Source organism: Pygoscelis adeliae, unplaced genomic scaffold (genome assembly GCF_000699105.1).
Source record: "Pygoscelis adeliae isolate BGI_AS28 unplaced genomic scaffold, ASM69910v1 Scaffold22, whole genome shotgun sequence".
NCBI lineage: Eukaryota > Metazoa > Chordata > Aves > Sphenisciformes > Spheniscidae > Pygoscelis > Pygoscelis adeliae.
In genome coordinates, this window is record NW_008824350.1 from 2,580,267 (window position 1) to 2,597,496 (window position 17,230).

General features: G+C 42.5%; 2 protein-coding genes across 2 annotated transcripts in view; both read left to right on the top strand.

Moving 5' to 3' along the window:
* LOC103912846 (cytosolic phospholipase A2 epsilon-like) overlaps positions 1–10,348 on the top strand; it is a 36,861-nt gene extending 26,513 nt beyond the window's left edge. The window contains exons 15-22 of the mRNA XM_009319253.1: positions 454–676; positions 2,166–2,280; positions 3,408–3,545; positions 5,010–5,117; positions 6,324–6,515; positions 7,306–7,472; positions 8,792–8,978; positions 10,140–10,348. Coding sequence (XP_009317528.1) covers positions 454–676; positions 2,166–2,280; positions 3,408–3,545; positions 5,010–5,117; positions 6,324–6,515; positions 7,306–7,472; positions 8,792–8,978; positions 10,140–10,348 — 1,339 coding nt within the window. The remainder of the gene's footprint in view (positions 1–453; positions 677–2,165; positions 2,281–3,407; positions 3,546–5,009; positions 5,118–6,323; positions 6,516–7,305; positions 7,473–8,791; positions 8,979–10,139) is intronic.
* A 4,372-nt stretch (positions 10,349–14,720) lies between these two features.
* LOC103912848 (cytosolic phospholipase A2 epsilon-like) overlaps positions 14,721–17,230 on the top strand; it is a 17,771-nt gene continuing 15,261 nt past the window's right edge. Inside the window, exons 1-2 of the mRNA XM_009319254.1 lie at positions 14,721–14,747; positions 15,401–15,484. Of these exons, the coding sequence (XP_009317529.1) occupies positions 14,721–14,747; positions 15,401–15,484 (111 nt within the window). The remainder of the gene's footprint in view (positions 14,748–15,400; positions 15,485–17,230) is intronic.

Consider the following 17,230-nt stretch of genomic DNA (forward strand, 5'->3'; position numbering starts at 1 on the left):
AAAGTTGGTAAAATAGAGGATGGCATTAAAACAAAGCATAGTGATACCATAAGATTAACACCAAGTGATACAAAGCCAAGAGACAGTAGCTGGTGTGAACTGATTTATGGTTCTAGAAAACAAGCAAAGAAAACTTATTGTAATTGTCTGCCTAATGTGTGCTTCAGAAATGTACCTATGTTCACACCTGGCAATTTTATCCCTCAAGCTGCTGTCAGTTCTGTTTAGGAAAAAAAAGTCAAGAACATAAAAAAATTACCTTTTCCTTCAGGGCCATCTTTAAAACAGTCATAGAAACTCTGGAGTGTTCATTCTGCTGGGTGGAGCAGCAAAACCAGAGTATTTGCGAGCAGAAGTGAATCCCTAAACGTAAATCTCTGTCCCCAAAGGCACAAAATTTCAGGTCTTTTTTTTCTCCTTTTGACTTTTGCTGTCTGTATTATCTTTCTCTAGGACCATGGCCAACTTATACAGAGATGCTTACTGGTCACAGAAGGACCTAGACTCGCATATTGGTGAAGCTCAGAAACAAGCAACCAAATGCAAGATGGGCTGTTTCTCTATGGATCGCATGAAGTACTACAACAAGCAGCTTTGTCAGCGGAAAGAAGAGGGATACAGGACATCATTTATAGATCTTTGGGGGCTCATGATTGAGTACTTACTAAATGATGGGGTATGATGTTTATTCCATTTCTTAGAGAACCATGTATTTTTCTCTTAGTGAATGGAGAGGAAACTAGCCCACCATTTCAGAGAACGTACCTCAAAACAGAGTGGAGTTCTCCATGTCAACAAACTCCCAGATTTTTTTATTTCCTTTAATAGTCTGCCTACGGAGAAATGCATCCTATATGTTAATAAATTAGATTGTGGATGCAGCCATTTGAACTCTGGCTGGTATTTAAATAGAAGTGGAGGCAATCTCGGGCAGTCTGCCTAAGATGCAGATTACACATGCAAAAAGAGTTTAAGATGCAAAGCAGAGTAATCTCAACAATGTGAAAACTATCTATCCGAAGCAAGCGTGAAACAGCTAGAGTGCTTGGTGATTTGCATCCACTGGAAGGTAACTTGATCTGCAGGTACACCGGAGGCAAGTGCATATTTTACTTTTGCTGAGAAGGACTGCTCAGACAGTAGCTGGTTTAAGTGATATTAATTTTTACAAGCAATAACAAATTTGCTTTTCTGTTATTTGAAGTGGTTTCTACCCCTACAGTACAGCAGTCCACTCCCTCTTCTCTCCAGCTGGACCATGGTTCAAAGATGTGTGCTTTGGCACTTGGGAAGTGGGAAGGGACGAGTGGTTGAGGATTGAACAGCAGTGTCCTCCAGTAGGGGCAGAAATGCTGCAGTCATTCAGCCATTCGTTTGGTTCTATTTATTTATTTTTATATAAGTACATATATAGTATTACATATACATAAACAGAAAATAAATACATACAGAGAGGAATACTACATATTAAACAAAGGAATAAGCTGAATAGCTGCCTCTCTTTTAATCTCAGCTAGATGAGGTCCCCCTCACAATCTAGCCAAGCATCTTTCCCTTTGAGCAGTGCTGACTATTGCTGTGTAAACATTAACCTCTCCCTAATCTGTCAGAATTAGTTGCTCTTAAATGTGTCAGCAGTTCATGAGATTTTGTTTTTTACAAACCTCTTCAATGAGAATATGTTTTTCCAGAAAAGAAGCTGGGTGGGATGCAAATAATTTGCTGCCAAATTCCAGTTCCCTTGCAAGGCTGGACTGTGATAGCTGTTGTGTACTAAGAAAGGGAACTCAATGCCGGCATGCTCAAGGGCTTCCTTCAGCCCCCAGAGAGCAAGGACTACTCACTATGCTCCTCACCCTAAGGGGCAGCTTGCCCCTTCTCCTACTTGCCAGGACAGTACTTTCTAGTACATGCAGACATGTACGCAGAAGTAGTTTTCCCTCTCCTCATTTTTTTGTGAACCTGTGCACAAAGTCAGGCTGGACCCTGGGAGACTGCTCTGTCACGGGCGGGTGGGTGCCTGCAGTGCTCTGTGCAATAGAGCTGCCATGACACGTTCTGCGTGCTGGGGGCAGAGCTGCCCGGCTCCTCCAGCGCTGGAGCCATCGAATTCACCATGTGTCATTTCAATCTCTTCTCACATAACTGTTTTTCTTCAAAACCAGAAAGACCCCCACAAACTTTCGGAGCAGCAAGAAGCACTGTGTGATGGCCAGAACCCACTGCCCATCTATGTGTCAGTCAGCGTCCGGGACAACTACAGCACTAATGATTTCAAAGGTAAGGATGATGTTTCAGATCCTGTGGGGCTAAAACTGGCAACTGAATTCCTGTGATTCGCTCTTCTCTGCTTGGTAGCACTTGGAGAAAACAGTCCTGGTGTGTTAGTTGTTTTTTGGAGAAATAACCATCACCTGCATGCCTCACAATTTTAATACAAGAGATTTTCGAGATCAACATTTCACTGTCTAGACATACACAGTCGAAATCCTGCCAGAAAGGCCATTTTTGAAATATTATCTGATCTACCTAGAATAAGAAGTATTGGAATTGTCTGAGAATTAAATACTGCTTTTTGTCAATGCCCAGTTATAGTTTCAATATGAAGAAAGACCACATAGTTACGATAAAGTTTGGAAAAGCATCCAACCTACTCCCAATTGAATCTTTTGCTTTGCTCATTGTTTTGGTTATTTTTTTCCATGAGGAGAAGCAGCTGGAGGAGGAGAAGAGGCGGAGAAGGAATTCAGATCAAATTCTTTATGGTTGGAGTGAAAAAATGAACCGCTTCTGAATGAAAAGGAAATTATGGTCCATGACCTTTCTGTGCCAGTCTTTGCTCACACTGCAGTTATATCAAACAACTGCACTTCACTTGGAGAGGATATCTGAGAAAGTCAAGGACTAGTTCTGTCTTCCTTAGTACCACACATAAAGAGTATAATTGACCTTTTACAAAAACCTCATTTCTGAGAGTACCTGTCTTTGTACATAACCAAATTATTCAAGGGAAGTTAAATTAACTGTATTGATAACAGTGGAAGTACTTTCACCCAGATGTGGCATATGCAAAGGCAGAGCAAAACCTCGTGCACGCTGGAGAACCCTCGACCGGTGTGTGCACATGGGGTGTGTAAGAGGTGGAGCCTTGCCATGCTCCCAGCGTGCGCCTTGTGCCACTGGCAGCACCATGATGAGCAGTGTAATTGCTCCTGCCTCCCCATTGTCACAATGTCTGAGCTCAGCTGCCTAGCCCTGCAGGCGGTCATTTATAAGCAAGGCTTTGCAAGGCAAAGCTACGCAAGGCAGTGTAGCAAACAGAAGTCAGACCAATGTATGCCCTAGCTGCCCCTCTCTCCACACCTGGCTGAGAGCCCTCTAAGTGTCCTGTTATGGCTGTATTGCAGAGTGGGTGGAGTTCACCCCCTACGAGGTGGGACTTCTGAAGTACGGCGCGTTCGTTCGCACAGAGCATTTCGGAAGCGAGTTCTTCATGGGACGCTTGTTAAAAAAGCTCCCCGAATCCCGGATCTGCTACCTTCAAGGTGATGTATTGTGTTGTCCTGGCACAAAGGCACTTTGGAGGGGTACAATGGTGGTAATGAGAAGGTGGATATTTCTGGTCTAACATACTGAAGACTGCTATGATATCGCCTGCTGGGAAATGGGGTTGTGTAGTAGTTTTTCCAAAAGAATACAGTAAAAAATCCCACATCTCTTTTCAGTTTCTTGTCACTGTCTTAGTATGCACAAACTTTTTAACATTGTGTCTTATAGATGGAATAGCTAAAGCTCCTTAATTCTTTCATTGTAAGGAATAGTTCCCACTTCTTTGGTTATTCTTCCAATTCCTCTCTGAATGCACTCCAACTTACAAAAATTTTGAGACAGCAGGAAACCTGCAGCTGTGCTTCAACTGCGAGGTTTAACTTCAACTCCATGTAGAGAATCCCATCTACTAAAGATGCAGGCTGCCCAGGACAAAAAATGACACCAAAAGCGAAGGGTCTCTGAATTCCTCTGGTCAGTCCCTGACTTGTATTGATGGATTGTGTGTAAAAGTAACAATATCCCTTTACCAAAGAGTCAGAATCACTGGCAGGGGAACACAGAGCAGAGTGAGTTCGGTTTCAGTCATCTCTTCTTACACTCGTGCTGCTTAGAAGCTCCTTGGTTTCAGTAAACTTGCTGTGATATTAAATAGTCTGTAATCCCAAGGAGTATCTTTAAAATACTACATCTTGGGCTAGCCCTTTTTACCTGGTCCACTACTGAGAAATTAATTTTCCACATACTGTGTATGCTGTACTGGTTTCTGTGCCCCACTGGAAATTAAGAAGTCCAATTGTGGTAGACTAATTAGAACACATACTTAAATTTACAATGGCAGATGAAATGGTGGCATTGTGTTTTGTCAACAAAGCCACCAGTGCCCCTGTGGGGAGGCAGAAAGGGGCAATCTTGGATGCAGAAAAGAGAGCACAGTGGCAATCTTGGATGCAGAAAAGAGTGCACATTGGAGCAGGAGCCCACTGGGTCTGTGAGCCTTTACATGCTGCAGTGTGAGATCTTCTCTTACAAACCAAATGGCTGAAGAGCCAATTCATTCCGCTGGGAAACAATTCAGGGTGCGTGAAAGCTGACCAGAGCATATGCAGAAAAAGAGAAGCTGGAGTAAGGAAGACAGGGATGGAAAGGAAGTTTTTGTGATGTCTGCGTTATCTGAGCTCTTATTTCACTTCTTGAGCAAGTGTTTTTTCCTCCTTTACCTGTCTCCCATTCCTCTCTCTCTTTACTGTGCAGCAGAGCCATGCAGTAGGTTAGGCGCAGAACTGGTGGCAGCATGACCTGAACCAACGCCATAGAAAATTTAAAGAAATATAACAGCCCAAAAGTTTAGAAATATTTGAATTAAGCCATTTCAAAAATTAATCCAGGAGGTCAAAATAGAAGGAAAAAGGCAGTTTCTTGTTAGAATGTGTCCTTGTGTTCCCTAATTCCTTTTACAGGTATGTGGAGCAGTATATTTTCTGTGAACCTATTACAAATATGGGGACTGTCCCACAGTTCAGAGGACTTCTGGAAGAGATGGACACAAGACAGAATAGAAGAAGTTGGTGAGAAATTATTAAGCCTTTCATTTATGGTCACTTAGTCTTCTGGATGCCTTTTGGCATCATCCTGTCAACTACGTTGAAGCCAGCATCATAGGATCCTCCTAAGAGATAGTGACTTCCCCTCCCACTGTAAAGACTAAGAGGAAGAGGGTAATCAGGGAAATGCTGCTGTAATTACTCGACTTAATAAAACTCTACTGATTAAAAGGCTCTGTCCTTAAAAGGAAGTTTTAGAGGGGTCACACATTTCTCAGGAAGTGTTTTGGCATTGCCCATTCTCACTCAGCCATACAGAACCAGGAACCAGTGGCAGAGAATGAAGTTATTTTTACTGCCTGTGCAGAGAATACACCTGAATATCAATTGGTTAATCACTATTTCTGGGGGTTTTATTTTATTACTCAATACAGTAATTACTGCATTGGATTCATCCCGGCACAAAGATAAACGAGGCCCAGAGGGTACTTTCTGAAGCAATACAGAAACCATGGTTTTATTACTAAATCATTTAATATGATAGTAACTGTAATTACAGACATCCTGAAAACAAAGAAATACATCTGTGCAATCACGGAAACCACCAAGTCTCTCCTGCTGCACCGTCAGCCACTTGGTCCGGCAAAGCAGGTTGTGATGTCAAGAAACCACACCTTGTGCCGTTTCTACTGTTCACCCACATATGCTGCCATGTAGTCACCCTGAAAACTACCTATAGTTTCTAAATATGAACGTATGCCCCAGGTTTTCCTGGGATGCTCTCATTCTACTGATTAAGCATATGCTCATGTAGCCATGGGTGAGTATCAGGTTGAAGCCGTCACTGTTGCAATAGACTCCATGGTGCCCATCTGACTGAGTGGGAGCATATGCTTCAGCCCCGTTTTCTCCATGCTTGCCTGTTTCGTGATATCTTCCTGTGAGGATATGTAACTCTTTCTGACAGGACATTCTCTGAATTGCTTAGTTCCCTTAAGGTGTCCCTTTTCCAGGACTAAAGACTGCTTCTGATGAACTGTCTTCAGGCCAAAGCTTAAGACCACCAGCAGAGCTTTGTAGGTCCTAGCAGCCATTCCTCTCCTTCAGAATAGTTTTTGTGTGTTTAGTGAATCATCCCAGAACAACCCCTGAGGTCTCCTTACACACCAGGACAACCAGAAATGAACATCATTTAACAAACAGTTCACTAATTTTTCTTCCCTCCTCTAGATGAAGACCCAGTGCTGCCTACAAGACCCCATGAGCTGAGGACTCGCATGTACACTCCTCCTGGCCCCCTGTCCAGTGCCCTTCGGGGAGCATTGACTGACCGCTTCTCTGTCGCCCAGCACCACAATTTCCTAAAGGGCTACCAGCTGCATAACAACTACCTGGAGAATGAGCACTTCTGTCGATGGAAAGGTAACGGGGACTAATATTTAACAGGCATCATTTTCAGGTGGTTTTGAGGTGGGGAATTTAGGAAAGAACCCTGTCCGTCTTGGCAGGGGAAAAAAAATCTCCTGAAAGAACATTGCTTCTCTGAATGGAGAGAAGAGACTAAGACTTCAGTGTTGCCAGGTATTTAAGACTGTTTTTAAATATAAGCATGTGTTTATGTGCTTTAGCTGAGATCTCTGTGGTCCAGACTGAGAGGGTAGGCTTGCAGTTGACAGAACCGAATTTAAAGTAGCAAAGAACAGAATGAATATGGGAGAAAGCTTAATTTGGCAAGACTGTGCCTCTAACTTCAGATGCAACTGGAATATCCCAGAAAATATGACCTACAAGAGAAAGCTGGAAAGGAATGGGGCTCTGTAGTCCAAAGAAGAGGGGACTGAGGGGGAGGCATAAATCCAAATGTAAAAAGGGACGGGAATATTTTATTCTCCAAATCAATGATGGATAAAAGATGAAACAATGATTGAAAAGAAGCAAGGCAGATCTAGGTTAAGTATTAGAAGTAGCTTACTGGCACTAACGAGTATAACAAGTTACTGGAATATATTGCCTGGAATCTCAACCTAGACAATTTTTCAGAACAGGAACTTAGGTGGCGTTTTGCAGTCCCTCGCACGCCTATTTGACAATCCAGTAGTGTGGCAATTAAATTAAACCAGGCCTCTGGGACTGTCTGTTCCACCTTCCATTTCTTTTTCCAGTCAAAATACCTACAGATCATTTCTTATTCCAAGAAATATTTTCGTTTTAGACACTGTGTTAGACTCACGTCCCAACCAGCTGATGCAAAATCCCGATCACCTGGGCATGATAGACGCTGGATTTTTCATCAATACCAGCAGTCCACCACTTTTAAGGCCACAGAGGGAAGTGGATGTCATCATATATTTAAGTTATACTACTGGATCACATACGTCGGTGAGGAGGATCTTGTTACCATGTGTTGTCTCTCCTTTTGCTTGTAAATGTCTAGCCTGTAGCACCTAGAACGGCTAGTTATTTCAGCTGTTCAGTTTCTAACTACTGCATTCCCCTACGTTTTTCACTGTCGTGATTAATATTGTTCCTATTTCTTCCGGCCACTCCTGGAATCTCTCTTGCTGGTTTCTGAACATGTTGAATTATTCAAGAGAACATCAGCACGGTCTCTTCCAGAATGATAGGAAAAGCCTCTTCTGCTTTATGCTGAATCAAGCAGGTTTCCAGACCCTCCACAGGAATATGCATAAAGATGAGGAATTGATTTCTCCTGACTTAAGTTAGGATATAGAAGGGGTTAAGGGGATAGTCAGAGGCAGATCATTTCTGGGCTGACAAATAAGATGCTACTAGGAAAATTCAATGACAAGCACCTTCCTGCAGAAACTCCAGTTTCATGGAGGTAAAGTTAATTTGCTGTCTATAAGGCCTTGCAGGTAAGAAGTTTGGGTCTTTATATCTCAAACTGAGGTTAGTTAGAAACTAGCTGTTAAGCATCTTGGCCTGCTTAAATGGAATTATTTTTTGTGAATGAGAACAGCTGTGCTACTGTTAATAAGCTATATGATGTATGAGATGTACATGTAATGAAGTCTCATTTCAACCTCATACATTGTCTAGATTAATTTTATGAAGAAAGGCTGCTGCAATTTTAAGCACTTTGGTAGAAACTGTTTCCTATTTGATAGTGCCCACTATTAGGTGGTGCAGAGTAAATAACACAGTACATAGTAGAACATGGTATTGTATTAAACATTTCAGGGAAAAGGTACAGTATAGCCTAGTACTTCAGACTTTCTCAGTAAAATATCAATCTCAGTTAACACTGTGCCATAATGCCTGCACAGGCAGAGACATAATTGCACATTCAAACTTAACTTTCTTATCTTCTGGCTTCCAAGCACGTACTAAGATACTGTAAACATTTTCTTGCTGTGGTTTTCTTTTCTAAATTCCATACAATATATTAAACACAGGCTCTTTCATTTATTAAAACTATATGCTTTACCCTAAACTTCTGCAAATTGCTTCCATTTTTTAAAAAGCAGTGTCCTAGACGAATTCTCTAACTCTGAAGTTGTGTTTACAGCTTGTGATTAGCATTGTGGTTACTGTATGCAGTAATTATGTGTAACCCTTGATAAGAAGGAACTCACCCTATGGATCTGGGTCACTAAACCTTAATACTAGATAACAATTTGGGGGCTTTAAGGCAACCAAGTTGAATTCCGGTGCTGACCATTTCTGTAATACTCCAGTCTCTAGATAAGGCGTACAAATACTACTCAGAGCAGAAAATCCCATTCCCCAAAATTTCTTTGACTGATGAAGATAAGAAAAACCTGAAGGAGTGCTACCTCTTCCAAGATTCAGATTTGCCAGGATGTCCGATCGTGATTTTTCTTCCCCTTGTGAATGATACCTTCCGAGAGTACAAAGCACCTGGTAAGTTACAAATAGTGGCAAAGCATTAAACAAAAGACACCACTACCTGCTTCCCTGACTCAGACAGAGCCTTCTCTGCTGCTGGCTATCTTTGCTGGCTGGGTTCATGGGGGAGCACTTTAGCTAATTAAACTTGTTTTCCCCATCCCTGCCAAAGCTACTATGTTCATTCATGTCATCCTTGTGGCCCTAAGAGGACAGACACAGCCCTTGTCTTCTGGATGGTGTTTACCTTCATCTCTCTCCTATTTGTAACATAAAGTGTTGCTAGCTAATTGCAAAAGTTTTTTCCTGGGAAAAGTATAGCTCTCACAGATTATCTTCCCCTGCATATATTGTCTGTTGTCCAGGGATTTCATTCTACGCTTGAGGAGGCACAGTGTCATGTATGAATCGTGGGGGAGCAAGAACCTGGCTTTCAGGCTGAACTCCTGCAATGTCAAGATCAGTGTGTCTCCTTTTGGTACAGCATCAGCCCAGGGGTCATTTTGCTCACTGTGCTGTGCTCGGGGCCTGTCATTCTTTTTCTGCCAGGCCACCTGCTTTGTATTCCTCTCCTTTACTGCCAGTTAGTAGGATGCATTTGCTTTGCTCCTTGGTAGCAGGGACGTAAAGTCTAAAATTCTGCATTTGTGGAATTTGGGAGACACAAGAAATGGAAAGGCGGAGATAGATCCTGGTGGCAGGCCCCCTGAGACTGCATTCAGGATTGCAGGAACTTTAAGTTTCCATATGTTTCTATTATTCCTTTCTCACTTAAATTCTGTTCTGTTACTAGCAACTCCCCTCCCTCAGCCGGGGTTCACAGAGGTCCCAGCTGCTCAGGATAAGACCTGCAGTGCACTGGCAGTGGCTATAATGGAGTGTCCTTTCAGGCTGATATCCTTGACTGATCCATGGCTTTAATGAGACAGATGTTTATGAGTAAGCTGTAGATGACCATTACAATGCTGTCCCTCACTTCTCCCTTGTGTCCTCATCACTTCAGGCACATGACATCCTTTTGACTAGGGGTGGGGATACATGACCTGCATTATTTGTGCATTTAAACCCTATGAATTTTCTTCCGGAGAAAAGCCCCCCTCTTTGGGCTCCTGTGGACAGCTTGTCACTGACTGAGATAAACGCCATGTCACAGCAGCAATTTCTCTTTCTCTCCAGGTGTCAAGCGCTGCTGCTCAGAGATGGAGGGAGGACAACTTGATTTGACCAGTCGCTTTTCCCCCTACTGCATGTTCTCAGTCAGGTATACGGATGAGAATTACCGCCGGCTGCTAAACCTCAGTGAATACAACGTCCTGAACAACTCACAGATGATTATGCAAGCCTTGCAGATAGCGATGCAAAGGAGAAGGCAAAACATGTGCTAATCACCCATCCAACTGCCCCTATCTTCTCAGAGGAGTTTTTCATGCTCTAGGACACAGAAGGGACATAGCTTTTTGAACACTGGCCGTTCTGCACTACAGAAAGAAACTACCCCAGGTGGCTCAGTGGTTTGTTGTTTTTTTTTTTCCATTCCCAAGAAGTGGCCTCTATAGTCAAAGACATTGCCTGGGAAATTTTTATATTTGCTTTGTTCCCTAAATTAAGGTTGTCTGTGGAACACTCTTTACCTAAAATCCTTGTTAGATTTTAAAAATAGTGTTATTTTAAGCCTAACTTATTATAATGTATGACTTAGAGGAAAATAATTTTCTACCACCACAGTGCTACAGTAATACAACCGAGCCAACATACCTACAGGCCGTAAGAAGCGGATATAAATTTTCTGCTCCCCACAATTCTTCTTCGTGGAACACAAGGTGCATCCAACCCTGGAAAATTAAGAAAACCTGAGACACGACTGGAAGCTGGCATTGGATCCCTGGGTCAACTCTGTTTTGCAAGTGTCCTGAAGAATAGCTGCAGAGGTTGGAAACGTAAGAAAGAGGGACAAGTGTGTGCACACAGCCAGCCCCATGAATCGCGTCCACCTCCTGGGCTCTCTTGGGCTGTGAATGAATCATACGTAGATGGGAAGGAGCAACTTAGGAGGAAGTGGCGTAAGATTTTTCACTTAAAAAATTTTTAAAGTGAAAGGTGTAATTTGGGCACATCAAAATTTCCTGTGAATTTATGTCAGTTTTGATTGTTTTGTGTTGAGACAGTATATAAAAAAGTTAACATTTTATTTTGAAGCTTTCAAAATAAAACACCCTGGATTTTTTTTTCCCAGTTGAGTTACTTCTCATATTAAACTTCCTTTCTTAAATTAAAAAGAAAAAGTGCTTGAAATGAAAATGTTTTACTTCTACTAGACAATGAAAACTTTGTTGTTTTACTCAACGCAATTTTTTTAAACAGTCTAGGACATATGCTCCTCAACAAAATTGCTTATTTGTTTAGTTCTGCCTGTTCAAACTGTGCAGATAAGCAGGAGTGAGTTAGTAGTCTCCAACAAATAAGACCATCTTAAAACAATCTGAACAGACCCTCCATGGGATCTAGCACAAAACCACCAATAACATTTGTTGTGGGTTTGCATTTTTAAACTTTCTTCATTTTCCCTTTTATGGAAAGTGTCTTTTCTGAACTGTTGAAAGTGCTGAGGGTGACCTGTAAAAATTATAAATCCATAACAACCTTTGCATTCCAGGAGCAAGTCAAATTGAAAATACATTTTTTTATTAATAAGTTTTGTGTCCTAATGCCAACTGGGAAAATTTTGAACAAAGAGTCTATTCAGTGAAAAAAATCTATCAACTAGATGTGATAATCTGGGGCTAAAATAAACCAGGGAACATTCTTGGTTAAGTTGAAACATTTCATGTTAATATTTTACAAAACATATTTGTTTTGAAACATAACTTCTTTTTAATAGACCGCCTACCTCGTCAGCCCAGGGAACCCAACCTGAAAATAACAGGTTTCATTTACAGTCAAATAACATGTTTGGCTTGGTGCAAAATGACACTCTGAGGATTTTCATTTTGGCAAGAAACAATGACAAATTATCTTTACAAATTGATTCACAATGACTTTTGCCAACACTTTTATCATTTATGATGTCAAACCAAACCTTACTTTTCTGTGCAACTGTAGCCTAATGTTGCAAGCCTAAAGATCAGAGCATAAGTATTAACATTTGAAACTCTTTAGGTTCTGAATGAGTATGCACTTCTGCTGGGTTTTTTTGTTTTATGGTAGTTTCACTAGTCATAATCAGAAATACAGTGCTATGTGCTCTGCATATAACCCTGGGAATCGCCTCCATTTGAACCTGAAATCCCTGGTGAGAAAAAATAAACACAGTTTTTGGCCATAAACTCATGCCACCTCCAGCTCTGAAGAAATGTTATTTACATGCAAATATTTCAGGTATACAATACCGGACAATAAAGGCTTGTTTGCAAAATAAAAATTCTGCCTTGCTCCACTTATTCAGGCATTTCAGTAATATGCACCAGGTTGACAGTGTGTTCCTTGTTCCAGGAAAACAAAACTGTTGTTACCTCTGCAAAGAGCATAAGAGCATACCAAATATTTGCTGTGAGCATCGCGGATAAAGGAATGTCTCAGAGACAGATTGCAGGGGTACAAAGTGAGCCACGGTCCCTCCTTCCCACAAGGGCTGTTTCCGATGTGGATTGCAAATGTTACTTGTGAAAACGAGAGCTTTTTGGCCACTGACACTGTGGGAGCAACAGTCTCAGAGCTCCAGTCCTGATGGACAGTCTGGTTTATAGCTTAACCCTCCAAGGAGATCTTGTAATAAAGCACTTGCCAAGAGTTTTCTGTGACCTAATGAAAAATACATTTCATCAAGCTACATCATTGCAGCTGGCACACAGAGGAAGCATGCCATGTATGTAGACACAACCCTTCACGGTGTTGTGAAATAACATAGCCTATGGCAAACATTTATTCTACCAAGCTGACCGTGATGTCTGTTGTTATTATTTTGCATGGGAATGAGCAAAGGGGAACTGTGCTGGCTGGTGGCAACATTTAACCAGTAAGCTCAAGAATGCTCAGGGAGTGGGTAACGTTTGCTCATAGACAATGCACCAAGAAAGCAGGGAAGCCAAAGGATTCCCTTCCCCCAGAGGTTTTGATCTGTTATGACCTGTTGAAGATACAACAGTCTTTGGCTGCCCTTTTTAATCCTGTTCCAGTGAGCTGGGAGCCATGCCGGTTTCAATGGCATAGGGGTCAGCTGGGTGCTCACAGGGGCAGGCACAGGTGTCCTGCCGTGGCGGTGGCTTCACAGGTGTGCCAAGAATGGTGCAGCGGGCGGTATTGAGTTTTGCCTCTGGCTGGCAGGGTTCATTGAGTCAGATACAGGCACTTAAATGCAGCTAGATTACAGCCAGAGTCAGTCTGAGCTGGAAAGTGGTGCAGAATTATTTACAGGGGGTGGAGCTAAGCTAAGGAAAGTCATTGCTTCAGGACTCTTCGTCTAAACAAAAATAATAATAAAGAGCCATAGGAAAGAAGGGGAAAGAATACAACAACTTGAGGATAGACCCAGCCCTGCTGGACCAAGGCTGAGTAGATATAAGCCACCATGTGAGTGTGTTTGCTCTGCACACCTAGACCTGGGATTGCAGGGTCATCTGTGGTACAGAAAGCCTTAAACTGGTTTTAGCAAGAACCAGTTTAGTCTGAGAGCAATACTGTTGTCCCTCTTTTTTCATTTAACCACAACAAGCTGTTTTATCCTATCTGCCTACTGACACAGATCCCCGTGTCCTGGTTTTGGCTGGGACAGAGTTAATTTTCTTCCTAGTAGCTACTATAGTGCTGTATTTTGGATTTATCGTGAGAATAATGTGATAACACACTGATGTTTTAGTTGTTGCTAAGCAGTGTTTATACTAAGTCAAGGACTTTTTAGCTTTCCATACTCTGCAAGCCAGGAGGTGCACAAGAAGCTGGGAGGGGGCACAGCCAGGACAGCTGACCCAAACTGGCCAAAGGGATATTCCATACCATGTGACGTCATGCTCAGCATATAAAGCTGGGGGAAGAAGAAGGAAGGGGGGGGGGGACGTTTGGAGGGATGGTGTTTGTCTTCCCAAGTAACCGCTACACGTGATGGAGCCCTGCTTTCCTGGGGATGGCTGCACAACCGCCTGCCGTTGGGAAGCTTGTTTCACTTTGCTTGCGTGCACGGCTTTTGCTTTACCTATTAAACTGTCTTAATCTCAACCCACGAGTTTTCTCACTTTTACCCTTCTGATTCTCTTCCCCATCCCACCGGGGGCAGGGGGGGGGGAGTGAATGAGCAGCTGTGTGGTGCTTAGTTGCTAGCTGGGGTTAAACCACGGCAATAACCTAAATCGAATTAATGTACTGTTGCTGCATCTTTTTGCAGAGTATTTCTGTAGGCTTTGAGGTCTTGCTAAGTGAAAAGTTCAGTGCCCAGATAAAAGGGCATCCTTCTCTTACCATTACTTATAAACCTGCCATTGGCTAGTATTGGGCAAAGTGACTCAAACAGCATACTTCCACCTACTGTACAGGCAAAGGTATTTTTTCCTACTTATTCGACCACAGGATTCAGCTTCCTAGCATAAGAAAATGGGAGGGGAATAACTGGGTTTGAGAAATCAGGCAGAGGTGGGGCTCTGAGTCAGTTTATAAAATAGTTGCTCACCTGCATATGAGACATTTGAACTATTGGTGTCTGTGGAAGCTGGGAGATATGAAATTGCATTGCCACAGATAACATTGGATGTGTACCTGACAGCGACCACAATGGAGCAAGACTGCATTTTGTCTCAGGTAAGAAGGGTGCAGAGTAAAGCAAGGCATCTGGGATCTCAGCTGGTTATGCTGCGTATAGTGCAAAGATGGTACTACTTTCTTGACCTACCATTGACTACAAATGACTGTGCAGGATGAAGAAAGTCAGTGCTTCAAGAACTCATTATCGACATTTAAAAAATGATAGCAAACCGTAGGAAGGAAGTGAAAACTACTTGGGGAGTAAGAGTTTATTTACAAAGGGAGCATTTTGTATATTGAGGGGTTTTCTTCATTTTAGAGACATGACATATACAACCTTAGAATAGGTATTAAATAGCATGGAGATATGCTTCAAGGTGAAAGATTAATGAGAGGGTGTATTTATGGGAGACAGGTTTGCTGTTCCTTTAACAGCCAGGGCCAGGAGCTGCCTTTCCTTCCCTGTGTGTCATGCAAAGGGTGGACCTTACCTGGCTGCTACGCCTCCGCTCAGGCTTACTGGGGGAAGCACAGTGCAGGCAGTGGCACCGGGCACAGCAGGAAACACCTGTACCTGCCGAGGCTCTACAGCCAGCATTGGCCATGGGCTCCCCTTCACTGCTGTTCTGCAGTTCTCAATTCCTGATGAGGATTGCTTTTAAGAGACAGGATGGTTTATCCAGGGGTAATGTTGGCCCTTCTTGTTGCAGGAGCTGATCACTCAAACCACTCAGCTAGAAGAAGGTATTATGCAGCTGAATCCTGATGGGGAACAGCGGACTCCTGTTACAAAGGTACTGCAAAGGAGAATTTAAAAAGAAAAGTGTAAAAGAGACTTTCCTGCTGGGTGGAGCCTAGATGAGAATAGATAGGGTTCAGCATCTGCCAAACAGTCTAATTAGCTACGATAACCCATCCAGCTCCTTCCGTGAAACACTGTCCCGCTTATCGTTTTGATCACTTCACTTACGCAGTCTTGCTTCATGTTAAAGTCCTAGTGCTGTTTTCTATCCTTGGCACATGAGAAATGAACACTGTTTTAACAAGACTAATATCTTTAAAAGGGTGGGTTTGAATAGGCTTTCTGCTAAATATGTCTGGCTAAAGCACAAGGGCAAATTTACTGCCAGTGTAGGTAGTAATAGCTGTGAAATTGTGCCACTTACTCCCAAAAAGAGTATGGCATAATCTTGAAGTGCATTTTCAACACCTGATTTCCTGGATTAATCATTCTTCTGGCTTCTACAAAAAAATAATAGTTTTCCAGGAGACATCAGACATGTTATAGTAAATCTTTCCTCTAGGAAATGAGAGGACCAGATGTGCTGAAAAATATTTTTTAACCTTGTTCTCTCTAGTTTAAGGCTATTTAGTAATAATTAGGAACTCTTCCTTGTTCTGTTTCAAGCTGAGTTAAGTTGCTGTGCAACAAGTGTTGTGCTTACAGTTTAAGGAATAGCCAACCCTTTCTGTTGATTAGTTGAATGAAAAACCCAAAGATGAGAAAATATGCCCTAAAATGCAACTCTCTATGCTGCAGGGACCATGGCAGGTTCAGAAGAACAAACCAAACCTCTTAAATTTTTTAGGCAAAACTCACCACTGACGGGATTTTGGCCATTTGTTATTTATACCTCTGTGATGTCTAAGCCAAGGCTCCCTGGTTACTACAGGGCACATCCACATGCCTGAGTACTTTGTTCAATCTTCACTCCCTCTCTGGTGCTTTGGGATCACCACAAGCCACCATGGTGGCTCCAGGGGATCCGATCCCTGAAACTGAGTTGAGCCCTTCCAGGAAAGTGCCTTCTCCAAAGCCAGCCACTAGCAGCACCAGTTACTGGCTCTGTAATTACTGAACACTTTCCAGTACCTGCCTCACTTCTGTGCCTTAGGAGTTAGTTTTCAGACATGAATACAAGTGCCTTTGATGGTCTTATCCACAGCTACTCTTTGGAGTTTTAGCAGTGGTTTGACATCCTTGCTTTGCACACCCGGTCACCTGCTGTGCAGCTGAACAGCACGAATGTCGTTGCTGCCTTTTCCTAGGGTGGGGTGCTTTGCTTTCCTGGAGGCTAATTTTACCTGTTTCTTCATTAGTTTACTTGCTAACTGCCCCCAATCTCAACAACATATATTTATTAGCCCTGGCTGCATGCATTAATAGACTCAGGTTAAACATTATGAGAGACATCACATAGACATGTATTCCATCGAACCTATGAATACTAATGTACTTCATTTTTTACACACGGTAAGCATGGCACATTATTAACACAGTACATACCAAATTGTTTTGCTCAGACAGGCCAACTAGAGCAAAACTCCTGCTCTCCTTTCCTGCAGTGCCTGTGTCACACATCCTTCTCAGTGGGACTAATGAGGTCAGTATCATGCTAATGCTACTTCAGGACTGGCAATGGTCTTTTTATAGTCAGTACAGGTGGAGTGAGCAGGTGATGTCACTACCTGTCCATGGCCCTGTAGTTGCACTAAATGTCTTTTGCATTTTAGAACTTTTGGAGCAAAATTTTCCTGCT